Consider the following 25,440-nt stretch of genomic DNA (forward strand, 5'->3'; position numbering starts at 1 on the left):
CGTTCGTGGATGACTTCACCGCGGGGGGGGGGTACCTTCACAATCCGCTTGCTTCAGAAAAAAATGACGAGAGCAAAGACATTTTATCTGAAGCGATTATCATTTTGATGAAATAATGTTGGTCGAGCTTGCGGCCTTGAACAGGAAAAGTGGTTGCGAAATCGAATATACTTTAGGTGACTGGCTAATTTGCGCGCGTTCGTGGGTCAAGCAACACACTCGCAGGCTTTCTCTTCGCCGCCATGGCAACCGTCAGTCATGACATACTCCTTCCACTCAGTGAGTCATTCGTGTGTGTGTGTGTTGGCAAGCGGGATAACACACTCACACATGCACAGGCACAAAAAAGGCAGACACTCCAACGCACGCACGACCCACTTTGGACAAAGTAACCTAACATGGGCAAAAGCTTTTTTTGGTGCAGATGCGGCGAAACGTTCGTTTCCAGGCGATTGGGGGTAACGTGAAATTCAAGTTTGCTCTTGGGGGAGGTCTTCGGCTAAGCTCGTGGTAAAATGTAGGTCAGCCAACACCTGCGCCAAAGACAAAACACGCCCACCAACTTGTCTGGACTCGTCGCTGAGCGGAATCCTTGGCGGCAAAGTCTGCCTAGCGATTGGAGGACGAACTAAAAAGACGCTGACGAAGCACAAGACATTTGGGTTGACTCAGGTTCCCTGGTGTGTCCCACCACCACGGGAGGGGCAATGACCAAAGAGAAAAGTGGGGGTTCAACTGGCCTCGAGGGTACATCCACCCAACCGACAGACGGGAAGCGGACCGCTTGCTGCCTATAAAAGGACGTCGGCGCCATGAGGGCACCTGGCGGTTTTTTAAACGAGACACTTTGGCGTCTTGGGCTGAACGACACACAGAACATCATTTGGAATTTGAGACCACACAATGACAACAACGACACTAATCAACAGAAATCAGATTTTGGAGATCTGAGTTGAGGCCCCGCCCCAACACAAAGAACTTCAATTGCGGTCTGTCGCTCGAAATTGCGTTTTGGGAGGAGTGCGGGTTGACCCGCCTCACCCCAAGCCACATTTAAATTTAGCCGTGCCTCAGAAGAAAGACGGCTCCAGCGGGCGCCCCGTCGTCGTCAAAATGCCCTCAAAACCAGATGATTAGCACCTTGGCGTTCCCCTCGCTGAAAGCCGCCGCCCACTTTCCCAGTAAGGAGAGCGAGAGCGGGGGGGATGGAGGAGACGCTTGCATCAGACTGAAAATCCAGACGCAGGCTTCCATGTGGACGCCATGTGGAGGCCCAGCGGCCAAGTGGCGAAGGAACTGCTTTCTATCCAGCGCAAAAACGTTCCGGGGTGCCGAGTACCCATACTTGCTACTTGGCCGCCATGTCGCGGCATCTTGGTGGCGAGGAACTATGTTGAAGTGACTCTGGTATTTTCACGCGAGCGTACTGCCCGGTCGCCGGGTGACGGCCATTCGCTGGCTGATGGCCAGAAGGGAGCAGGATGCCCTGCCCCGCCGGAGAACAGGCACCTCACTTTTCACGCTTGTTTACTCTGCCGCTGCGTGTTTGCTCACACTGACGCACACGCCTGCAGCGGTGTGTGCGTGAGTGTGTGTGTGTGCGCGCTACTATGGCCAAAAGCAGAGCCTGACATTAGAGTCCATCTGCTGGAGGTTACGTAAGGGGACACATTGTTGGAAAGGCCTGCTGCATGTGCGCAAGCAAGGCTTCTTCCTGCTCCTCCTTCTCAGTCCTGCGGTGCATTGAGTGCAAGTGACTCTCAGTTCCACAAACGCGAGCCCAGGAAGGAGCATCGTCGCTTGCCTCTGAAACCGTGAAAAGGCTTGAAACCGCATGCGAACGCTGCGTTTTGATGGAGCATCTTTGGAATGTTTGTGGATGTCGCCGGTGCAGTTTCTCCACCCACAAGGCAAACACAGCGAGCGGTGTTCATCAAAGCGCTCCGAGGCGCGCTCTAAACAAGAAGATGGCTGCATGACAACAGAATTGAATTGCATGCAAATGAAGGAGAAGGTTGGTCAAAATGGCGGCCTTCGTAATGTCACGCCGTGACCGCGTATTTCGAGCAAGAGGACACCGCGGGTTAACAATGAAGGCCAGGGAGTTACTGTCGTAACACACACACACACACACACACACATTTAACCAGATAAACCTGATCGAGAATTATGACGGGTGTCACTCTCAGGTGGCGGACGAATGACGCACACGCCACCGACTTTGCATTGTTTAGCGGCAAGTCGGGTGTCAACACAGAAGTTGAGTGCGACCGCAAGCTGTAAAGGAAGGCGGAGGCTTAGTTGGACGGGGGTGTGTGGGGAGAAAGGGGTGGGGAGGGGCAATATTGGTTAAGGGGGGAGGTGGAAGCGGCGGGGGTCAGCCGAGGGGAACAAGCGAGCCAGTCTGCTTGTGAACACTGCAGTCTATTTTACATTCATACGCGGACTATGTTAGCGTTCATGGGTGTGCAACCTACGGCCTGTGGGCCACACACACCTTGAATTTCCACGAAAAAACACGGGAGGGGGTTCGAATATCCCACACGTGTGGAATGTTGTATATCTCCACCCACAATCGTTTCGAGGATACGGACTTGCACATGTGAATTTAAACGGGAAAAACTGTCCCCAAAAAGTCTCGAAAGGTGAGCAGAAAGTTTGAATTTGTCACGGGAATGCGGCATCAGAAGCAGAGTTGAGCCACGCCACTGGTTTAAAGGGCCTCCGGTTGCGCTTCAGCACGCGAGTCGGGACCCGTCAAAGGTTGCCAAATGAACAGCGTGTACGTTTGTGGGTTCTCCGGGCTGCGTGCCCGTCCTCCAGGGTTCCTCCTCGGAGCCTGCTTGCAAGTTACGTAACAGCAGTAAGAAAGGCAAATGGCCATTTCGGAAAGTCCTCCAGATGCACAAACGCTGGGGTCCTTTAAGGGCCATTTCGATTTTACGTGACGTTTTAACAACAAGCAGGTGAATGTCTCTACATATGAAATGTTATTGTTTCTGGATACAAAATTAAGTCATCCAACGGCCGATAGCCGATAAATTCTCATTTCCGTCTTTTTAACTGCATGAATACTGTACCCACATTGAGTGGCATTCATTGAACAATGTTCATGATCGTATTTGTAGTTTGCCCTGTTCGGGTATCCAAAACATTTGAAACAGCTGTCAATGTGGTACCAAGTCACACTGAGCACGATCGTGATTGCAAAGCTTCCTTTTGTATTCATTGTGCATGTTTACCTCAAGCACAGTCCAGTGGTTTTGTCCGTGTTTTGTTTTTTTTTTTCTCGATCAAGAACGTGTACTTAAAATGATGTTCGGATACTTATCCTTCATATTTGTAAGCGCTCTGCTAAAAGTAAACATTTAAAAGGAGGAGGGGGATGGGAGCATCCTGGACCTCAAGGCTCAGCTTGCGAAGGGAGAGCAGGGCACGCACGCGCACGCACACGCACACTGACGGCATTCCGCACGGATGACTTTCTTAGCAAAACAAGTATTGAGGGGATGACTTACGTTTGTGTAGAGGGCGCAGTCCATGTCTCCGGCTTCGGACAGCTCGCTGAGGTTGCGGTCCCAGTGCAGGAAGCTTTCACTCGAGTCCAGGATCTCCATGACGCCGTCCCGGGTGGCCTCCTCCTCCTCCTCCTCCGACAACGAAAAAAGTTTGCAAAAAGTTCACAACTTGCTTTGTAGGGAAGGAAGTCGACGCAGCGAGCAGGACCGAGTCTGTGCGTAGCCTAATCAAGAACGAGCTTCCAAGTGTTTGTCGATCATCTTCCCTTCATCTCAACATCCACAGACACTGACCAGCTGCTTTTCTCTCTCTCTCTCGCCTTCCTTGGCTCTCCTCCTCTTCCTCACCGACCAGACGACCTGGAATGCGGAGGTGGAGTCACAGGCCACACAGTGAAATCAGATCGAGCATAGAGCGGTCAAACTGCCCGCTAATAGTGGTTTTTTTGAATGCTTTTTTAATGCATTCGATGTCACCGTGCCTAATTGACACAATGTTTGCCGAAAGTAACAAAGTTAATCGCTGTTTCGTGAGTTTCAGCTGTTGTCTAGTACGAATGTTGACATTTCCGGTGGTCGATTTCAAAGTAAAGCCCTCGGTTTGCTCCATCGGCTTTTCTACGAGCAAGGAAAAATTTGTCGTGAACTCTGATCGTTAAGGCAAAGAACCCTACACTGACATCGATTAAAATGACTTAGACGCGAAAAAAAATCCGATTCGATCCGATGGTGAAAGCAGATCTTTTATTTGTTCCACCTCCGGTTCAGCTACACTACACTACGCATGCGTAGGCGGATGTCCAATCAGGTTGCCGTTGTTGAAACCTGAAAATGACTTTTGACTGACAACCAAAATACCCAATGAGAAACGACTTTCAACTCCACCTCGTCCAATCAGCTAAGGCCAAGAATCCCAACCACGATAGGCCGCCTGCGCTCGCAAAAGTCTGTCAAACAATCTTGAAATTGACGCTTTCAAATGAAAAGTAGTCAAAAACAAAAGCACGTGATGAATTAACGTTTTAATTCTACTTTATTTGACACATGGCTACTTCAATGCTGTTCTTGTCAATGTGGGCGACATTGTGAAATAAGGTCACAAACGCACAAAATGTTGACTTTCAATGTCTTTTCACAGTGAGTGAAACCAGCCAGTTTTGAAGGAAGGAAATGCAACACAAACAACAGCTGCACGCCAGAAAGTAAAAATTTGCAAATGACTAAGAATGAAACACGGAAACAGGTGTGTGCTTAGAATGTTTCAATAATCATTGGCTTTAAGCCTATGACAAATCACTGAAAGCAGAATGGATGATGGGTCATTTTCCTTACATATGATGTGACAAGGACACCTCTTGCCTTATCTGCTCACTTGGGAGGGAAAACAGCATCCTCGGGACATTTTGGACACAAAACTACATTGCAAAATCAATGCAAGAATTGTGTGATTCATTTGGAGAACCGACTGGATGATGTTCCCCACAAATAGGATGCGCCACCGTCCAACACGCCTTTTGTGTGTCTTCAAATTGCGTCGTATGAAAACAGTCTGTCACTGCGGCGTCCGCGTCATTTGGGGTACACAAAGGAAAAAAAAAAAAGAAGAAGAAAAAAGTGCGCAGATCAACGAGGCCTTCATGTTCTGTCGCGAACATTGTCGCTCAGGAAGATGATGTTGTCTGAGAAAATAGAGGTCAACTTTTTAGCTGAGCGTGCGGGCACTCGGGATTCGCTTTCGTTGTTGCTTTTCCAAACCTGCGATGATGGTCGTGGCCTGGCGTCTCACTTGGTTCTTGTCCACATACTCACCGTAATCCAGCTTACCCTCCACAAGAACCCTGGCCCTGAGTGATTCAATGGGGGGGTAAATTGAATTTTTGATTCGCAGTCACTCCCAACCACTGAGTAGTTCATACCCTTTCTTGACGTACTGATAGGCCACGTCCCTCAAACCGGGTTTGAAGATGGACACACGGTGCCATGTTGTCTTTTGGCTGATGTCACCTGGCAAGCCAAAACAAGATTGAAATGTAACATGATTTTTTTTGAAAATACACCAGATTTGCCTACTCTACCATTTCAGAGGTTAAGGCCAATTGGATGAAATCTAACACCTCTCCTTCAATAAAGTGACCACTGTGAGCATCTGATGGCTCAATATTACAAATCACAGCATGTGCTTACATTTCGACAACCTATTTTTTTCTATAGCATATAAATTAAGAAGAAAATATTGTTACACTAAGTGTAGCTTGAGTGAAGCAGTATGGGAAGTACCTTGAACTAACATATATAGTTAGAAAAATATACGGATGGATTTTTCTGTTTACATTGGATGTAAATAAGAGGCCAAGTCAGGTTGTATGACTACAAAACTTGAATTACATTTAGCCTGTCCACCAGCACCCTCTATAGGAGGGATAGTAGACTTGCAGTTAACCAAGGGCAAAGGTAAAGGGACATATTACAACTAGAACATTATTTTATTTTTTTTAGGATTTCTGGCCATTTAGAAGAGAGTGTGTGCAGTCTCTAGCCATGTGTGATGTCAAGTAGCGGCACTGTTTTGGTTACCCGACGAGCTGGTCTCGCCTTCCCCGGAGCGCCACATTTCATTGGTGGCCAGCGAGAAGATGGTGACGGGGTTGCGGCCGTCCACTTGTCTCATCACGGGCTCCTGGCCCACTCGGCCTAACAACTGGACACGATTTATTGCTGCCAGGCAAAGAAGAAACAGTGGACTCTGATGAGTTACAGGTGCTTTTAGACAGAAACGCCCTTCATTTTAGAGTCAGCCTGTCCTCCCTTAAGCATCTCCAGTGGGTCCACAATGTTGCTGCTTGCCTCCGAACTGGTGCTTGCAAGAGGGAACACATAACTCGGACATTCTTTCAATGGCTCCCCGTTCATATTATGATTCTTTTATTTGTTAATCTTAAAATGGTTTTGCCCCACTTTACCGATCTGAGCTCCTTCACCCCAACACACCCACCCGGAGCCTCAGGTCAGCAGACCAGACACTACTGGAGGTGTCAAGGACTAAGCGGAGGTCTCAGAAAGGATCGCAACTTGTCCGTTGCAGCTCCCTCTCTTAGCAATGATCTCCTCCTCTGTCCATTTGAAAACCACATCTTAATGCGTACATTAATTCTTTGGCTCTTGACTCAGCATTCTTCTAGCTTTTTTGACCTCATGTACGGCACTTTGTATGTAGCTACGGTTGTACTAAAAATAGGTTACAAATGAAGTTGAGTTGAGAAATGAATGGATGACGTCTACTCACATCTCTCCAGGATGAGGCTGGTGTCAGTGGTGTTGTTTCTAATCAGCTGCCTGAACACCTGGAAAAGCACGGCGATTTAGCACATCGACTCTTAATATCATGTTTCTCACTTTCCAGTTTCTACATTTGAAAATAAAGACTATTTTAATGTAACTCAATGTGTAATTGGACACCCTGTAAACGAGCAGCACTCCACAACGTATCGGGAAGTCAATGGTTGGTGATAGCGCGACAATCCTTCATAATATGCATCTCTTTTGGAAACATCTTTAGTTTGGCGCCCCACCTGTGCTGAACCTCTTCTCCACATGTTCTCGATGTTTCCCAAAAGTGAATGTAGTACTGTGAAAACCTGCAAATGGAAAAGGTGTAAAATACCTAAATGTTATAGCGAGGAGCTTTCCCCAACCCCGAATAAAACAGGTCATTGTTTAAGGTGGTCGATTGCACATTGTGCTTTCAGTCCCATCACATGTACTGTACGTGGGGTCCGCAGTCTCCCGCCATTGAACAGACAAAAACAAGTTTCAAAATGTACGTCTTTGTCCACCTTTGTTACGGCTTCATGATAGTGCAACATGCCATTCACTCAACGGGCTACAAACTTGTGTGGAACACAAGGCGTATTGAAAACATGTCCAAGTTCGAAACTTACCGAGTTAACCTCACAATACTTCCGGGTCCGTCAGCGAAAAACGTCCCCCTCGACCGGAAACCGGGCGCTCGGGGAAATAAAGGCCCGCTTTCACGCGCTTACGCAGTCAACTTAATACAATATATTACTGAAAATGTATTCAGAGCTCATACTCTGATACAATAACAATGTTTTATAAATAAATCAAATACATTTCAAAACCGATTGCTCTTTTCAATTTTACAGTATTTAAAAATGTGTCGTCCCTTCTTGCAGCTTGTTCTATAGATATGACAGAACAAATAAATTAATGTGTGTGTGTGTGTGTGTGTGTGTGTGTATATACAGTATCTGTAACAGTTTTTCCAATTTTAACACATTTTGACCAACAGGAGGCGCACCACTGACATTTGGGAGGAGCTGTTTGGTAGTGGGATGCGGACTACTCCAAGGAAAACTCCCACACCTCAGAATTTCTTGTTCTCACACACGCACAAACTTCTGGAAAGAGAGCGAGAGAGAGACACACACACACATAGACAGGAGCCATCAAGACTCCGGACAGGCTGTGAGGGCTCCGACATGTCGCTGCTCATACTCATTTGGACTACTTTTGGTGAGTTTAATGAATAGTAGAAGGTCTATGAGGGAAATGTCATGTTTTGTTCATCGTTGCCAAAAAAGGAAACAACAACATGGCTCTTAATGGAAGCCACATGCCAGCTATTACTCACTTTGCCTGTCTTGACAGTAGCCGAGAGCTTAGGTTTAATACCGAGTGAGCTGGACGTGTGTGTGATGATGATGTGGTCCTCTCTTTCTGCTCAGCGGTGCTGTGGTCTCCCGCCTGGACGCAGTTCCCCGAGTTGGCGGACGTGTGCACGGAAGGCAGCTGCTACCCGGCCACGGGGGATCTGCTGATCGGACGCGCCCACAAGCTCAACGCCTCGTCCACGTGCGGCCTGCGTGGAGGCGAAACCTTCTGCATCGTGGGACACCTGGAGGTGAGAAGATTTGGACGAAAATAGGAGACGCGCTCAGCAAATGCATCCTCTTGACTGCTTGTAACTATGTCGGGACATTGAAACCTCATAAAACTCTGAAGAGAATTCTGAGGCTGAGAAATTTGTGTAGGAGGTTGATTTATGGTTTGAGCACTTCCTGGAGATGTTGCAGTAATATAATCAAGTACATATTTGGTACCGTATCTTAAATTAGCCAGACTGTTAAACAGTTATTTCCACAAGTCAACTTTCCCTCAGCGACAATGAAGTACAACGAAGTGAATTACTGTACTTGATTATTTGAAATTAACAGTACTTTGTTTTTTTAACACTTCCTGTGAATGTGATGTCACCAAGTACTTTTGCAGTAAACAAACAAACCAGCGTGCTCGGCTGTGATAAGAAACGACTTTTTTTTGGCCAATTTGTTTTTTTTTTTTTTGCATCGACTTCTGAACTTAAATTTGAGGGAAACTGCAGTACAGTATTTCTTTTACTGCCCCCAAGCGGCCAAGTCAGGTAGCAGCACAATGGCCATTCAATCAAATGTCGAAGTGTGAGAAAAACACTGCTTCTGTGTAGGTAATTGTATTGAGTCATGCGATTACGCGATGTTTTTATGAAGTATATTATTATAGAATGATATTTTTCTTATGAAAGACAAAAAAAAATGGGGGAAAGACAAAAAAAATTTGCGTTGCGGAAGGCAGGAACGCATTGATGGCATTTCCATTAATCTCAAAAGGGAAAGACGATTTCAGATATTTGTTTGTTGTCAAGAATTCATGTCTTTGACATTTTTAATTGATGAAACGTATTTGTAAGTTTGGGGTGGATCACAATGCGTAAGTGGGCGCATGCGCTCATGCCAACTGTCTGTGGTGACGAGTGGGAGTACAGACATTCGCGCGTCGACAATAAAAAGCTTTATGTGGCGGCACAAATGTTGGCCTGTATCCGTCAAAGCGGCGGCGGCGGCTGGTCGCTTGGTGTGAAAGGTGTCCTTTTGGAGTCTCACGCACAGACACACACAGTGGGCTGTCTTTGTGCTTCGGCAAGAGCACGGTCTTCAAGTATGCGTGCTAAAATGAGAGCAGAAAGTATTTGGGAACTCTTCTCACTTTTCAACAACTAAACACACGAGTGAGGCCTCAGGCGTGGACAGTGGAGCACAGACACAGAACAGGCTGACGTGACGCGGTAAACGTCGTTCATTTACTTTGTTGATGTTCGGCGGCCCCGATGCGCTGCAGCTGTGTTTAGGAGGAATTGTGAAACGTTTACCAGAGGTCACACACTTGTGCCTTCCCAATATGGCTGCCGTACACGTGTCAGAAGCGCCATGCTCGCTGCAATTTGCCCATTGAGCGTCTTCAGAACTGAGATGAGATGCACTCGAGTGCAGTGATTATGTAAAAGATGTTGCCTTGGCCTCATTAAATGTCAGCCTAGCGCCATCGAGCAAATTCTTTTTCACATCAGAGGTCTCTAATGGCATGCTTTCGCCATCAGGAGGAGACCAACTGCTTCCCGTGCGACTCCAGGGACCCGTACGACGAGGATGTCAACCCTCTGAGCCACACCATCGAGAATGTGGTCACCACCTTCGCCCCCAACCGCCTCAAAACGTGGTGGCAGTCGCAAAACGGTGAGTACGAGGAGGCCGAGACGTTCCCGTGAGAAGCCGTCTAATGAGAAGACGGGCGGATCGCAGCAGGGGGAGGGCAGTTTCGGGGTGGGGCGCGCGGGCGAGAAACAGGTGTGCATGCGTATCAAAGTACACATTAGGAGGTGTGCTAATGAGACACACGAGCGCCCTTAGACAACATGGAAGGTCTTCATCTCGTGAAGAAGCCATCGCAGTGAACAGTGTGCAATCGAGACAGGTGCTAAATCCATCGAATCTTTGTGTTCCTTCACCATGTTCATGCATGAACAGGCTTATTAGTGGACCGCTAATGTATGGGAACAGATGCGGGATGAACCCTGCGTGTTTGAGTGTGTCTAAAGCAGGAATCCCATCATCTGCTTTTTTTGGGAGGGAGTGGTGGGAATGACCAGCAGCCAGCGCGGCAGATGGCTGCGAAGCGGCAGGAAGCTGCAGATGCAGCGCAGTTTCGTTTGGGATTTCCTAATTCCCTTGTAGCGTCCGGTCCAACATTACTCGTACTACTGCGTTGTGTGCGAGTCTGTAGATGTTGTAGCGCACAGGCTCTCCCCCTCCTTTTTGCATTTCTACTCCTATGATCTATTTGTTCATTAATAATGTCTATATTTGAGTTTTGATCACATCCTGTATACAACATGGGCCCCTCGATAAGCCCAGCAAACCCACTGAAAAAAAAAATCAATTGCAACATTTCATGACTTTTTTTTTTGTATCTACAATTCACGTAGAAGTGCAAGCTGTGTGTCGACGCTGCTGCGCAGAAAATGTCATTGTTGGTGTCCTGTGTGCAGGTGTGGAGAATGTGACCATAAAGCTGGACCTGGAGGCAGAGTTCCATTTCACCCACCTCATCATGACTTTTAAGGTGCCGCTTCTCACACTCACACGTGTTTTAAGTGAATGGTGGAAAAGGTCCCGTGAGATACAGCCGGCGGGGGCCAACTGTGGCGAAGGAATGTGAACGAGCGGTGGGAAGAGAGGAAAGGCGGATCATTTCGTCAGGGTGATGGCGGCCAGCTGGACCGATGCTGCCCGTGACATCAGCCGACATTCCGACGCGCTGATGACGTGCGTGAACTTCTGCGGCTTTGTCGCTTACCTTCAGACGTTCCGGCCGGCCGCAATGGTGATCGAGCGTTCGATGGACTTCGGGAAGACGTGGCAGGTGTACCGCTACTTTGCCTACGATTGCCGGACGGCATTTCCCGGCGTGTCCCCGGGGCCCATGGTGAAGGTGGACGACATCATCTGCGACTCGCACTACTCAGACATCGAACCCTCCACCGAGGGAGAGGTCTGTTTCCTGAAACCAAAACAAACAATAAACATGCAGCGTCACTGAAGGAATCAAATGGACGTTTCCTCACCGTTTCCCAGGTGATCTTCCGGGTGCTGGACCCCGCCTTTGAGATCGAGGACCCGTACAGCTTGAGGATTCAGAGTAAGATTCTCTGCAGATCCTTCCATCTCACTTGACCACTGACCCCACTGGTGAGCAGGGCACTTCCTTTTAACCCCACCAGGAAGGGAAGCTTGGAAAATTCCAGCAAAATGAAGTCTGGGAAATGAGGTCAGACGGGAAGAAAACGCCGGGAGGGAATTTCGCACGTGGAGGAGGATATGGCCGTGTACACAAGACTTTTTCCCCTCACTCAAAACAATCTTTGTCCACAGCAAGTGCGTTTAAAAAAAAATCTCTCTCAACAAGAAATACTGTAGCTCCTAATGAGAACTCAACTTTAGACTGTCAGAAGCAGGATGAAAGCCCACGCCAGACCACAGCCTGGACTGGTTGCCAGTCAATCACGGAGCACATACAGGGAGACCACCTTCACAAACACGATAACTTGAATCGGGATTCGGAGGGGGGCAGGTGGTGCTCCTCGCCATTTGTCCATGAAGGCCCCCTCCAAAAGGCTTTCATGTCATGTCCTTTGCTCCGCAGACATGCTGAAGATCACCAACCTGCGTGTCAACTTCCTGAAGCTGCACACGCTGGGAGACAACCTACTGGACACGCGCAAGGAGGTGACAGAGAAGTACTACTACGCGCTCTACGACATGGTCGTCCGTGGCAACTGCTTCTGCTACGGACACGCCTCCGAGTGCGCCCCCATCGATGGAGCACCGACGGGAGCCGAGGGAATGGTGGGCGGCACACGCGCGGTTCGCCTGCGTCCACAACAAGGACGCGTTCTGATGAGCGTGTTGTGTAGGTTCACGGGCGGTGCGTGTGCAACCACAACACAGAGGGCCTGAACTGCGAGCGATGCAAGGCCTTTCATCACGATCTCCCCTGGAGGCCTGCCGAGGGCCGCAACGCACACGCTTGCAAGAGTAAGACTCACGACTCCCTCTAATAACCTTTCCACGTTCCTAAAAGAACACAAAGAGCTGGACAGAGCCGCCGTCTCCTCTCCAGGGTGCGAGTGCAACCAGCACTCAGGTTCCTGCCACTTCGACATGGCCGTCTACATGACCACGGGTAACGTCAGCGGCGGCGTGTGCGACCACTGTCAGCACAACACGGTGGGTCGCCAGTGCGAGCAGTGTGCTCCCTTCTTCTATCAGCACCCCAACCGAGACTTGCGGGACCCCAACGTCTGCGAGCGTACGTTATGAACAAGTCCCACGCGCGGTGTAACCTTGCCGCTCCCTTCTTGAAGCCATCTCTCATGAGAATCTCCTCCACAGCTTGTAACTGTGACCCGGTGGGATCCCTGCAAGGGGGGCTTTGTGATGCCAGGACCGACGTGGGCGCCGGACTCATCTCGGGCCAGTGTCGCTGCAAAGACCACGTTGAGGGGGTGCGCTGCGACCACTGCAAACATGGTCACTATGGATTGGGAAAAGGCCCGCAAGGATGCCTGGGTAAGAACACCAAATCACCGTCTGGACTCAAGTATTGGGATTTTGCTGGCCAAACACGAAGTAAGAAGTCTTGCCCAACATCACTGGTCCCACAAAGTTCGATGCGTCCAAAATTTCTTGCTTAGAGGAAGACAACTGAAGACGAGAGTGTACTTTCAATTTCCATGGCCTAAGTTTGAAAATTATTTTCCCACTCTCATGTTCTTACCACACATCTACACGACCGCAATAGCCTCTCAGAATTTTTGCGTTGTGCGCTTTGGCAGCTTGTGTCTGCAGTCCACTGGGAACGCTGCCGGGAAGCAACTCCTGTGACTCGGAGTCAGGAAGGTGCTTCTGCAAGCGGCTGGTCAGCGGCCACGAATGCGACCAGTGTCTGGTAGGAAGCCTGAGTTTGTGCAGGTCTCGAGCTCAGTCGTATCCTGACCGACATGCGCTCTACCACAGCCGCAACACTGGGGTCTGTCCAATGACATGGATGGATGTAGACCATGTGACTGCGACAAGGGAGGGGCTCTCAACAATGAGTATGTCCTCTCATCAATTACGGTTGTAAAAAAACAAACACAATTATAATAAAATAAAAATCCCCGATTGTGCCATTCCACAGCTGCGACCCGGTGTCTGGACAGTGCCAATGCAGGGAGCACATTTTCGGCAGGCGCTGCAACCAACTTGAGTCCGGCTTCTACTTCACGGCTCTGGACCACTACACCTACGAGGCTGAGGACGCCCAACACGGACCTGTGAGCACACCAACACACCACCGATCTCCTGTTCCGGAGAAGATGATTTTTCAAAAACGAGTGCCTGTCTGACAGGGAGTGTCAGTGGTTCAGCGACCATACCCTCTGGATCGTAGCCCCACGTGGACTGGAATGGGATTCGTTAATGTACCAGAGGGAGCCTACTTAGAGTTTAACATCGACAACATCCCAGACTCCATGGACTACGATGTGCTCATCCGCTACGAGCCACAGGTTAGCTTCGCTTTGTTTTGACTGACTTTGAGGCTTTTAATCGAGAGTGACCCAGATCTGGTGCTCGGCAACAGCTTCCGGAGCAGTGGGAGCAGGTTGACATCAGAGTCCAGCGCCCCGTCTTCAACCCACCCAACTACTCCGTCTACTGCAGTGGTTCCGTCAGTGATGGAGATGAGCAATACGTCTCTCTGCCACCCGGTTCAAGGTAAGTCAACAGAAGCGTGCGCCTCAAATTCAGGATGATCCTCCTCCTCACCGTATCGTCCCTGCTTCCTGCAGACACGTGTTGCTGCCCACCCCCGTGTGTTTTGAGAAGGGACAGAACTACACAGTCCACATCGGCCTGCCGCTCTACTCGTCCTACAGCGACATGCACAGCCCTTATACGCTCATCGATTCAGTACGTTTCTCTAAGACATCAGCCGTGTAAGCCTTGAGACATGTTTAGTATGCGCCCCCCCCGTTCTTCTTCTTCTTCTTCTTTGCAGCTGGTGTTGATGCCCCGGGTCCGGGAGCTGGAAGTATTCCTGGGCACAGAGGGTGAAGCAGCCTGGGATACGTTCCAGCGCTACCGCTGCCTGGAGAGCAGCCAGAGCGTTGTCAAGAGCCCGATGACAGACATCTGCAGCGACTACATTTTCAGTGTTTCTGCACTGCTGCACAAAGGAGCCATGCGTACGTTTCTTTGAAAACAAAGTGAACCGTGTCCTCTGGAACGACAGAATCATCTACGCCCCGGACATCTCACGGTCACGTTTGTTTTCTTTCCCAGCGTGCCAGTGTGACCCGCAAGGTTCTGTCAGCGCTGTGTGCGAGGCCAGCGGAGGCCAGTGTCAGTGTCGACCCAAAGTGGTCGGCAGGAACTGTGACCACTGTGCCCCCGCCACCTTCCTCTTCAGCCCCACCGGATGCAGACGTAAGTGTTTGGCAGAAGTTGGGGAGGTGCTTCTCCCCGTTCGCTTCCAGACGTAGTCAGACTTCAATTTCTTGCCCCAGTCTGTGAATGTGATCCTCGAGGGTCAATTGGCGCCCTTTGCCACGAATCGACCGGGCAGTGCAACTGTGTTCCCGGGGCCGCGGGGCGCCAATGTGCCCACTGTCTGCCGGGATTTTGGGGGTTTCCTCATTGTCGACCATGTCAATGCAACGGCCACAGCGAAGCCTGCCACCCCGAGACCGGAGAGTGCCAAGGCTGCCGAGACTTAACCACCGGACACTACTGTGAGAGGTATGAGGGAGGGGGAATTTCCGCATACTTCCTCAATCACGTCATTGTCGCTTCATCTCACAGATGTCTGCATGGTTACCATGGTGACCCAGAGTTGGGCTCCGGCAGCCACTGTCGACCATGTTTGTGCCCCGACGGCCCGCAGAGTGCACGTCAGTTTGCCGACAGCTGCTACACGGAGGCCGACACAAACCAGCTGGTGTGTGTGTGTAGCCCCGGCTATAAAGGTACAACACACACATCAAATCTTGACAATTGGATTTGTCTTTTGTGCAAGCATGGAAGCGGCTCTGTCATTCAATACTGCCTGAAAGCTTCTTTTTTCCTATTTTCTCGGACCGCTTCCTTTAGGTGCCAGGTGTGACGAGTGTTCCCCAGGTCACTTCGGCAACCCGCTGGTGCCCGGCGGGCGTTGTTTGGCGTGCCAGTGCAACGGCAACATCAACATGGAAGACCCGGGATCCTGTGACGCTCGGACAGGCTCGTGTCTCAAGTGTTTGTACCACACGGATGGCTATGCCTGCCAGCACTGCACTACCGGTTACTATGGCAATGCCGCCACTCAAAGTTGCAGAAGTGAGTGGAGACATGTTTGTTGCAAAAAGTGCGGTGCTTTTTGGGTGGATGCTGTAGGGGTCATCCCACAAATTCTCAATAAGCTTGACTGGTTTGTCCTGCAGAGTGCATGTGCCAGCCAGCGGGCACGGCGCCACATGCGTGTTCATCGCCAGATGAGTGCCAGTGCGACCAGCACAGCGGCCAATGCGCCTGCCTGCCCAACGTGGTCGGCCAGAACTGCGAGCGCTGCGCGCAGGACACGTGGAACATGGCGAGCGGAACGGGCTGCCAGCACTGTGACTGTGACCCGGTCCACTCCTTTGGCTCCTCCTGTGATGAGGTGAGTCCCGGTAGCATGAAAATCAGACAGGTCCTTTGAATTCTCAATGACAGCAAAGTGACCTACGTCATCAGAAGCGGGGGCGGGTGCCTGTGAAATGTTCTCATGTTCCGGGTCCAGCTGGTTGGGAATTGCTGCTCTCGCTTTTGCAGTATGATTCGATTTTCTGCTCACACACACGCACACACACAAACAACACAGGAACCCAAAGCCAGCACAGACACAAAGTATCTTTTTTTTTTTGGTCATGGCTCCACGCCACCAGAGGAAGGAAGTTCTGCAAAGGGACAATAGAAGTACAAAGGTCCATTGTGCATCTTGATACAAAGACACGGCACTTTTGTTTGAAATTGTAAAAGTGTTTGCTTTGGCTTCTAGGTGACGGGACGGTGCTCGTGTAAACCGGGTTTCGGTGGCAGGACGTGTCGGGAATGCAGGGAGCTCTTCTGGGGGGATCCAGAAGTCAAGTGTCATGGTATGGCAAATTAAAGCTGAAAGAAGGGCAGGCCTTCCATTTCGTTTGATGACCAAGTAGAACAATGTTGTGCCCCCATGCGGCGACTGCATCCTATTTGGTCTCTTTTCAAAGCCACAGTCTCACCATCAGCCCTTGTGGAGCAAAGTGGTATCCTGAGACAACAGACACTCAATACGGCTGCTGGCTCCGGGAATGACCTTGTGTTCTCTGCTCATGAGAACCAGATGTTCAAGAAATCCCAGGCTTCTCGGGTTTTTTTTTTCCCTTCTTCGTCCCAGTAACACTCACAGGACCCAAGAATCCTTCACGATTCCCACTTATAGGTTTAGCCAAGCTGTTAAATCTCTGAGGCGGGACCGCTAGTTGGTACTGAGTATACAGATTGTTGAGTGGGAGTAGTCATCCTTTAAGTCGAAGCGTCCACACACGTTCCAAACCGATTCCACCTTAAAGCGCCCTAACATCTGGAAAATAAGAGCAGAAGAAGCCTGCCTTTCCTTCAGTCTGACTTCTCTTGCAGGCTTGTGGGGTAGTTAAAGTCAGGATGAGTGGTTTTATTTACAGGACAGGAAAAGATGAAAGCCGATTCTCTTCCCCGAGGAGATGTCGACATGACTGAGGCCTTTAGTATGCGTGTCCTCCTTTTTTTGCAGCTTGTGACTGCGACCTCCGTGGGATTTCCAGCGAGCAGTGTGATCGGGCGACCGGACACTGCACATGCGTGGCGAGCGTGTCGGGCCCGCGGTGCGACAAATGCGCCAGGGGCTACCAGGGGGAGTTTCCCGACTGCCAGCCTTGTCACCAGTGCTTCGCCACGTGGGACCGGGTGGTCGAAGAGCTGACGAACCAAACGCGGCGATTGGAGGCAAAGGTGACAGAGCTGCAGACCAGCGGAGTGACGGCACCGTACCAAGACTTAGTGACCAGCCTGGAGACCAACGTCAAGACCGTCATGGAGATTGTGCAGAGTAACCCTGCAGCGGTGAAGCTGGAGGAGATCCAGGACCTGATGCACCAGATCACGTAAGTCCACAAAGGCTGCACATCCTGTCCCATCATTCAATTACATTTCTAGAGCACTTTTCATTGGACTCTCCTCCTCAGTGGCGTCATGTCCTACGTGGACGGGAAGGTTAACACAACAGAGGAGACCTTGAATGTCCTCCAGAGTGAGGTCAGCGCCAGCGACGCTAACTTGGACGAGCTGACGGAGCAGGCAAACCGCTTGGAGCGCCGTGTCCAGGAGCTCAGGCAGAAGGTGTATGATGCCAAGAACGCCAACTTTCAGGGTGACAATTCAACTCACTTCAACATTTAAACTTTTCAGCACAACAACCTGACGTGCTACTGGGATTGATTTCTTCATTTAGGGGCCATGGACACCATCACAGAGGCAAACCAAGAGTCGCTACGAGCGGAAATCCGAGTCAATGCCTCCAGCAGTGATCCTGGGAACACCGTGGAGCAGTCGGCGGTACTTCGCACGGTGACTGAGGAGAAGCTGAATGGCAGCCGGAAGGAGTTTGATCGCAAGTACCAGCGAAACACACAGAAGATGGACAAGCTCAAGAACGAGCTGGAGAAACTGGATCTGTCAAATCTCAGCAAGAAGGTGAAATTCTCACAAAGCGACTTTCAAGGGACATGGTGCTCATTCATCTCTTTGGCAGATGTGCGGCACCGCGGCCGATGGCGACGAGTGTCCCGGCTCCGCTTGTGGCGGGTTGGGCTGCGCGGAAAAGGACGGTGTCGCCCGGTGTGGTGGCGAAGGATGTGAAGGCCTCGTCGCGATCACCCGAACCGCTCTCAAGTCAGCCAAGGAGCTCGATGAGGAAATCCTGTCAGCCGTGCAGGAGGTGGACAAGCTCTCCAGGATGGTGAGTGGACGGGTCAGCAGTACATCCATTTTTGGGGCGGACGTTGGGAAAGACAAAGTTTGGTTTCAGGTGTGGGAGGCCAGCAATCGAGCAAGGGAGGCCAAGGTGAACGCTCAACGGGTGCTGATCAAATCCAACCAAAGCAAAGAGCGGGTGGAGCAGAGCAATGAGCAACTGCGCCGCCTCATCAAAGACATACGAGACCTGCTCATGAGTGAGTATGGCTGCCCCCCCCCCCTAAAAAAAAAAAACAACATCTCTGAGACACGTCGTTACCTGCGCAGACGACAAGGCCAATGCATCCGTCATCGAGGCAGTGGCCAACGAGGTCCTAGCCCTAGATATGCCCACGTCGACGGAGAAGCTGCAGGAGCTGACAAGGGAAATCAAGGAGAAGGTCAAGGCTCTGACCAACGTGGAAAACATTCTCATCCAGAGTGCCGACGACATGAAAGCTGCGAAGGAGCTGTTGAAGCAGGCCGAGGCCGCCAAGTAAGAAAAGCGGTTTACCGAAGATGAGACGGGCATCCCCAGTTGATTAAGCAGGAGCTGCTCTTGTCTGTCCATCAGTCAGGACGCATCCGACTTGACGGAGCGGTCACAAGCGGTGAAGACGGCTCTGGACGAGACTGAGCGTGCTCAGAGCCTTGCTGTGGATGCCATCCAACTGGCCCAGAAGAACACCAAGGGCACTCTGGACTTGCTCCTTTCTGTGAGCCTGATCTCCGGAGTGTGTGGCGGTCGCGTGTTTTCCCGTGACATACAGCGGTGTTTTGCAGGTGGACTCAGAGACGGCGTCGTCAGAGCAGCGTCTTGGAAACACCACGGGCCGGCTGCTGCAGCTGGAGCGCGAGGTGGGCCTCCTAAGGCAGAACGAGCTGGAGGTCAACAGCATGGCGGAGACGGCCGACTGGATCAGCGAACGGGCCAAGCAGGAGGCCGACGAGGCCCAGCAGGTGGCGCACAAACACACCCCTTGACATGAATCAGCCTCTTGTCAGTGTGTGACCCTTCACCTGCGCCTGAAAAGGAGTTTGACACGGAGGTGAAGGACAAACTGGAGGAGGTGGAGGACCTGGTGGAGGACAAGGGGGAGTCGGTGCTGCAGGCGAGGAGACGAGCAGACGAGCTGCAGCAGGAGGCCAGGGAGCTGCTGGCTCAGAGCAGCGGCAAACTCAAGAGACTACAAGGTAAGTTTGGAGGCACGTGGCTCATGTTTAAAAAGCCACAAATCACCATTCTGCTCTCCCAGAGCTGGAAAGCTCCTACGAGGACCACCAGAGAACCATTGAGGCGAAAGCCGCAGAGCTGGCCGAGCTGGAGGAGACCGCCCGCCGCATCTTGGATGACATCAGTCACAAGGTGATGCTCTACAGCACCTGCCTGTGAGAAAAGGAGCGAGGCTCCTCTAAAAGCAGACATGTGATCTAACCAATGAGGCAGCTTTCGGCGCCATGTTGACTCTTCTGCAGTCAATCGTGCGAGTCGTGACCAAAACCACTAGACACCTAACGGACCTCTGTGCCACTAAGCCAAAGTGGGAACAAATGAGCAGAGCCTACTCATCAAGAATTTGGGATACCGGGCTTTGTGAATTTTGCTGTTCAGATTCTTATTAGAGATCAAAAAGTACGGAAACATTCAACAGTTGGAGATGTGCATTCAAATGTTTTGACTAAGTGAGGTTTTGTGTATTTTACCTTCTTCCTGAAATTTCAACACAAAAGCGCAATATGCCTCCACTTTTTGTGTCGCCATACGAGTTTTTGACTGAATGGATCAAGAGGCGTAGTATTCAGAAACTTATTGACAAAATATGTTTCAAGCCTCTTGGAATTAGTGTGTGGAATCATACTTAATCAAAAACATTTCTTTCCTGTACAAGGAAAATAAAATGTAACTTTTTATTCCAAAAATAAAACCAATGAAGCATTTGTTTAATCAATTATTGGGATTTTTTTTTTTTTTTTTAATAAAGTTTGACCCACAGCCACTTTAGCAGCAGTGTTTATTCCTGTTGAAAGAGAGCATACAAAAAACCCCAACAGCAACAGTGTTTACTCCTCACATTTTGAACAAATTAACTGCCTTTTATGGACATGTAGAAGCATCACATGTGGACTCACTCTGTGCTGGTGTTGTGCCGGCGTGTGATCCCGGAAGCGTCAAGATGGCATTAAGGAAGGGAAAAAAAAAACCCTCACTCTTGGCAACGTGGACGTGCGTCCCCTTACTTGCGGGTGCCCGGCCAGCGAGGAGGCGGGGCTCCCTCCATGGGAGCCCAGCTAGGGACGGAGACCAGTTGGCCGTCGTGCAAGTGCTCGTTGACGCGCAGCTGGCAGCCGTCCTGCAGCATGCGCAGCGCGACGCGGGCAATGTTGCGCGAGTCGTCCAGGCCCGAATGGGGGCGGCCTTCATACTGCAGGCCTAGCTTGTCCAGCATGGTGCTCAGCTTGGTCTGCGTGCGCGGCACCTTTTGGCGAGGCACACAGCGAGTTACTGGCTTCCTGTCAAAAGTACCTAGAGGAGCCGCGCCGACGGATTCCAGACATATACGAGTGGGAAGGACGGGACTCTGCTTTTTGAATTACTGTGAGGAAAATATTGACTGGGGACATAAAATCGAGTCAAAGCGTTTTCTCGTGCGCGTGTCTCCCTCTGCTGGCCGTTCGACACAACGCAAGGATTTTCAGTGGTTAGTTTAATGAAGCAACATGCTACAAAAACTACAAAAATGATTTTCCAGTGTATATTATTTTACTTTTTTCATTTTGCTATCTCACACAAAAACAGGATGGAACAGTTTTTTTATTTTACATGTTTATATTTTTTTATTATTATTAGTGAGCCAGAAAGGGCTTTTTAATTCATCTGTGGTGAATATATAGAGCTTTGTCCCTCCCCGCAAAAAGTAATTCACTGAAGCGACCTCCATATAACTAATGAAATTTTAGATTTTAAAAACGTCAGATATCTATATCAGTGAATTCGTTTCACCATTTCATTTTCACGTTTTAGAAGTCAATTTGGGATGTGATTTGCGACATGTTTGCATTTGTATCCTGTGACAATAATTATACTCATTTTAAAAAGCTCCCTATTTGTACACTATTATTAACAGTCATGAATGCAAAATCCAAACCTTGTAGAAGTTGCCGTAAGACTTGCGGATGTTGATCCACTTCCTGGCAAACCGCGGGTATCGGATCTGGCTGACGCGACACTGGATGTTGAGGAACTTGCTCATGTCCCACGCCCTGCGCAAGGTGGGGAAAAATATGTCAGGATTTCAACAAGTTTTGCTGAAATAAGAACAAAAGAGTGACACCCACCCATCTGTGAGGAACGTATATTTGTACTTTGTACCCAACTCCCTCTCCTCAAGCCACTTCACAACTCGCTTCAGGACGGCCGGGAACGGCTTGGCTGCGTCCACCTTGTCCTGGTGCATAAAAACACAATTTACTCTTTAACTCAACCGAAGCTGAAATCTGTAAAAAGAACGGTAGTGAGCCATGATGTTGGAAGACATACAAGGAATCTGTAGACTTAACAAACCCAATTTTAAGACCTTGTAAGGCCAATTGAAAAAAAAAAAAAAAATGAAGAGCCCCTCTTCCCTAAAAATGCCCACTCAATATTATATCACATTACTTTGACTTGAATTGAACTCTACACTCAAAGCTTTGAAATGCAGATGAAAGAATTGTGCAATTTTGAAAATTAAATTCAAGACTACAACTGGCAGCCTGAGGAGATCACAAGGGGAAATAAAACCGACCTGCGTAATTCCCGTGAGCTTCACACAGAAATCTGAGAGCGTCGGGTACAATTCAGGTTTGACGTATTCCTGAAACGTTCCCACCTGAGGAAATAAAAATAAGTAATTAGACAATGAGGGATGGAGAAAAGTTGGTAGGTGTTTTTTGTTTTTGTTCATTCCTCTTACAATCTCCAAGGTGTGCGTGCTGATGAGCACCATTGGGAATTCGATGATTTCATGCAGAAAGTCTGGTGGGTTGTCCTCCTCGCACGTGGCCTCAAAGTCCACCACACAGATGTAGTCATAGAAGAGGTCTGTCGGCCCGGAGTCGGCCGCTGACTGCGTCAGCTTCTGCTTCTTGTAGTGGCTCTTCAGTCGCTTCTTCATCACGTCCTTCACGCCCCTTCGCCAACAAAACACCAACGTGACGTGAGCACCACTTCCCATGCGGAGAGGTAGCCGGGCACTTGGTCCTACCTGGTGTCCAGTTTGAGCTGAGACAGCTTGAGACGCAACTCCTCCTTGGACATGCGGTTGATGTGACCGTTGGCCAAGGCGATCTCCTTGTACACGGGGTGGCTGAAGTCGCTGTTGGACGGCTGAGGAGTTTCTCCTTCTTTGGGACACATGGTGTTGCTGGGCTTCATCTGACGAATAATTACATCATACTTTTTAAAAAACCAACGAGTAATTTCATTGAGACACTTTAAAGTTTTTTTTGTTGATCAATATTACTGCATTATTGCATTCATGTCCAACTGTACTTTAAATATGTGGCCAAATTGTGTTTGCTGCCATTGTGGCTTTTTGTTATTGTATTACAATGACTCCAAGTACCACACACAAAATCCTTTTTTCTTGTTTCAATTCAGAGACCCCTGCAAAATGTTCGGTCACCTTTCATTTATAAATCTTCACTGAGATGCAAAGAACATGGCGTGTTTTTCGTTTTATTTGGATTGCGGCAAAAGCACAGCAAGCAGGATTGGCTTCAAAGTCCAAGGCTTGAATTTTAAGTTATCTTGATTTTATTATCTTGCAGCGGTCTCGTCAGTGTCTTTTTTTTCCTCCCCAACAACTGTAGTATTGTTTATACTTTAAATGAACATGCATTGACTTACACCTCGTTGTGTGAACATTGCCTTAAATGCGATAAAATTGGCGGACATTACAAACCTGCTCGTCGTCGTCGTCTCTATTTCCCGTCTTGACGTTCACGTCCTTGCCATCAATATTTTCCTTGTGCTCCTCCATTTAAGGTCATACGTCCCCGCCAAAAAATATTGAATAAAAGAATGAATACATAAAAACAAGCGAAATGAGCCCCACTTAGCTTAACATGACAACATAGCTAACCGAGGCGGAGTGATTGGCGCGCTCCGAGGTTTAAACGCACTTTCGTCACTTGCACTGGTCGTAATTAAAATTATTTAAAAAGTATTAACAATCCGTAAATATAGCGATGGTGTTAAAAGAAGACAACAGCTGTTGTCAGTGAACGAAGCAGGAAAGCATTTTCTTTCAACTTTTTTTCCGTTGGGCTAACTTCCGTTTTGGGGTTAAACGGAACAGAAACAGTGCCGCCTTGTGGGGTGGATGGCACACTGCCACTTATTTACACTGAGGCTTCCTGTCATAATTGCTGAATTTAAATCAATATATTATTGTCTTGTTTTTATTTAGTTGAATTATTACATATTTGTAAATAATACATTAAAAACTACGAAAAATATCAACTTCACGTGGACTATTTGCTCCTGTCTTTATCATTCGGAGGAGAGCATGCTTGCGCGTAAAGGACACGTGTTGCCATTGCATTTGAATTCCAAATGCTGCTTGCAGTGCATTTTAACCAAAATACACCGAGAACAGTTTTTCAAACACATTTTATGCTGTGGAATACCAACAGAGACAGACAAATCACAGCTTTTTGTGAAAAAAAAATAGCGAAACAAAAAGTAAATGCCTTCTTAAAATCCCACTGATGTATTCTTATTTGGGTTTTTAAAGGGACACAAACAAGGCGCCATGATGCATCTTCACAGTGATATCTGGTGCGAGCGCTGCAGTCCACCTCAATCATTCAGGTCATTATGACCACCGCAGGACGGTGCCACTCCAGTTTTTAAGTGGTCAAGGCCACTTGGGATCACAAAAGCGAGTACTGTAAATGCATCGCATCACATCGTGGCAGTTACCCGATGCCGTGCAAATAACAGAGAAACAGTAAGCCCATTCCCCAAAATGTCAAAAAGTATTTCTTTGAAAAACACGTGAGAAAACTACACAAAAACAAACAGTGCACCTTTCCGAGGATTCGTCTCTTTGTTCATCGCTCTACACAAGTGACATGTATACTCACAGGCAAATCAATTCAAAGCCCGTCCGCTCGATGACAGAGGGTGCGTAATTAACAATTTCTCAGTCCATTCAACTTGAAATTGAGACGTCAGCATGTTACCTTCAGAGACCCAATTTAAAAATGTTCTGGATTTTTTGGAGTGCTATTTTCCTGATTAAAAAAACTCGTTACAATTTTTTTTGGGGTGGGCTCAAATTGATGAATGGCATTCGGTGGGCAAAGATGATTTGAGATGAGCGATATGAGTTACGCAACAAATTAAACGTGTAACTCATGGCGCCACGAGTGACATTTTTGTTGAGTGGCGTGTGTGAGATTTTTGTCAGTTCTTTTTTCTTAAATGTGCCCTAGTTCAAAAAAAAAAAAAAAAGATTGTGAAACACTTGACCTCGATTTCAAAAACGGTCTCTCAATTTTCCCCGCAAAGAAAGGTGGCAGGCGGCGGCAGCGTGTGTCTTTTCCGAAGGCAGCGTCGTGACCAGCTCAGTCTTCAGCTTCTCCATGGACGGCGCCGGCGGCGTCCGTCAGCAGCTTATCTGGAAATTTGTTCCGTCCCGGCGCGTGACCGCGAACAAGTGCTGGTGTAAAAGGCTATATGTAAACTCCTCGTCTGGTGTCTCCATGGCGACACACAAATACACTAGGGACCTCACAAAACGTTTGGGCGATTCGACCTTGCGGTGGAATTTCAGAATGAACCTCAAGTGGACCAAAGACGTTTACACGCGATCTTACATCTGACCTTTGGCCAAGTGTCGAATGTTCAATTATTGAACACTTGAGTACTTTTTGCACAACTTGCAGTGATTCTCAAAGTGTGGCAGGCGAAATAATTACTGAATTAAAATTCTAAACTGCATCAGGTTCAAGTG

General features: G+C 48.9%; 4 protein-coding genes and 1 long non-coding RNA gene across 5 annotated transcripts in view; 1 reads left to right on the plus strand and 4 right to left on the minus strand.

Annotated features, from left to right (window-relative positions):
* The window catches only part of creb3l2 (cAMP responsive element binding protein 3-like 2), a 12,089-nt gene extending 7,659 nt beyond the window's left edge, over positions 1-4,430 (minus strand). Inside the window, exon 1 of the mRNA XM_019893592.1 lies at positions 3,519-4,430. Coding sequence (XP_019749151.1) covers positions 3,519-3,617 — 99 coding nt within the window. The 5' untranslated portion in view covers positions 3,618-4,430. The remainder of the gene's footprint in view (positions 1-3,518) is intronic.
* Positions 4,431-4,532: 102 nt separating this feature from the next.
* Positions 4,533-7,566, minus strand: ssbp1 (single-stranded DNA binding protein 1). The gene is made up of 7 exons (XM_019893594.1): positions 7,457-7,566; positions 7,088-7,153; positions 6,802-6,859; positions 6,093-6,233; positions 5,435-5,522; positions 5,274-5,362; positions 4,533-5,197 (listed from the first exon to the last, which is right to left on the minus strand). The coding sequence occupies exons 2-7, from the start codon at positions 7,109-7,111 to the stop codon at positions 5,154-5,156; spliced, it is 444 nt and encodes a 147-aa protein (XP_019749153.1). The 5' UTR covers positions 7,112-7,153; positions 7,457-7,566; the 3' UTR covers positions 4,533-5,153.
* A 206-nt stretch (positions 7,567-7,772) lies between these two features.
* Positions 7,773-11,291, minus strand: LOC109530070 (uncharacterized). The gene is made up of 3 exons (XR_002170945.1): positions 11,208-11,291; positions 8,170-8,433; positions 7,773-7,936 (listed from the first exon to the last, which is right to left on the minus strand). It is a non-coding gene; the product is annotated as an uncharacterized LOC109530070 (long non-coding RNA).
* On the plus strand, positions 7,903-20,436 carry LOC109530064 (laminin subunit beta-1-like). The gene is made up of 33 exons (XM_019893586.1): positions 7,903-8,051; positions 8,264-8,439; positions 9,952-10,087; positions 10,900-10,973; positions 11,214-11,402; positions 11,486-11,549; positions 12,054-12,256; positions 12,325-12,445; positions 12,531-12,719; positions 12,803-12,979; positions 13,246-13,358; positions 13,427-13,506; positions 13,590-13,725; positions 13,801-13,959; positions 14,034-14,167; positions 14,242-14,362; positions 14,451-14,637; positions 14,735-14,878; positions 14,959-15,190; positions 15,254-15,417; positions 15,542-15,766; positions 15,871-16,088; positions 16,467-16,563; positions 17,220-17,589; positions 17,671-17,855; positions 17,937-18,178; positions 18,237-18,443; positions 18,513-18,657; positions 18,728-18,935; positions 19,014-19,155; positions 19,223-19,399; positions 19,474-19,633; positions 19,696-20,436. Exons 1-33 carry the CDS (start codon positions 8,018-8,020, stop codon positions 19,830-19,832), a joined length of 5,346 nt encoding a protein of 1,781 aa, XP_019749145.1. The 5' UTR covers positions 7,903-8,017; the 3' UTR covers positions 19,833-20,436.
* On the minus strand, positions 20,435-23,768 carry eri1 (exoribonuclease 1). The gene is made up of 7 exons (XM_019893593.1): positions 23,383-23,768; positions 22,684-22,853; positions 22,393-22,609; positions 22,225-22,308; positions 21,776-21,885; positions 21,586-21,700; positions 20,435-20,916 (listed from the first exon to the last, which is right to left on the minus strand). Exons 1-7 carry the CDS (start codon positions 23,458-23,460, stop codon positions 20,674-20,676), a joined length of 1,017 nt encoding a protein of 338 aa, XP_019749152.1. The 5' UTR covers positions 23,461-23,768; the 3' UTR covers positions 20,435-20,673.
* Positions 23,769-25,440: the final 1,672 nt, after the last annotated feature.

Source organism: Hippocampus comes, unplaced genomic scaffold (assembly GCF_001891065.2).
Source record: "Hippocampus comes isolate QL1 unplaced genomic scaffold, H_comes_QL1_v1.1 scaffold161, whole genome shotgun sequence".
Classification (NCBI taxonomy): Eukaryota; Metazoa; Chordata; class Actinopteri; order Syngnathiformes; family Syngnathidae; genus Hippocampus; species Hippocampus comes.

What these genes read in the sequence shown, in the direction of transcription:
- LOC109530064 (XM_019893586.1), top strand. Translation starts at nt 8,018, where the DNA reads ATGTCGCTGCTCATACTCATTTGGACTACTTTTG. An exon ending in CGACGGGAGCCGAGGGAATG is followed by an intron (nt 12,257 to 12,324) that starts GTGGGCGGCACA and finishes CGTGTTGTGTAG; the next exon opens with GTTCACGGGCGGTGCGTGTG. An exon ending in AGGACGCCCAACACGGACCT is followed by an intron (nt 13,726 to 13,800) that starts GTGAGCACACCA and finishes CCTGTCTGACAG; the next exon opens with GGAGTGTCAGTGGTTCAGCG.
- eri1 (XM_019893593.1), bottom strand. Translation starts at nt 23,460, where the DNA reads ATGGAGGAGCACAAGGAAAATATTGATGGCAAGGACGTGAACGTCAAG. An exon ending in GAGACGACGACGACGAGCAG is followed by an intron (nt 22,854 to 23,382) that starts GTTTGTAATGTC and finishes ATTATTCGTCAG; the next exon opens with ATGAAGCCCAGCAACACCAT. An exon ending in GCACGCACACCTTGGAGATT is followed by an intron (nt 22,309 to 22,392) that starts GTAAGAGGAATG and finishes TTATTTCCTCAG; the next exon opens with GTGGGAACGTTTCAGGAATA.
- ssbp1 (XM_019893594.1), bottom strand. Translation starts at nt 7,111, where the DNA reads ATGTGGAGAAGAGGTTCAGCACAG. An exon ending in GGAGAAGAGGTTCAGCACAG is followed by an intron (nt 6,860 to 7,087) that starts GTGGGGCGCCAA and finishes GTGCTTTTCCAG; the next exon opens with GTGTTCAGGCAGCTGATTAG. An exon ending in CAGCCTCATCCTGGAGAGAT is followed by an intron (nt 6,234 to 6,801) that starts GTGAGTAGACGT and finishes TTTGCCTGGCAG; the next exon opens with CAATAAATCGTGTCCAGTTG.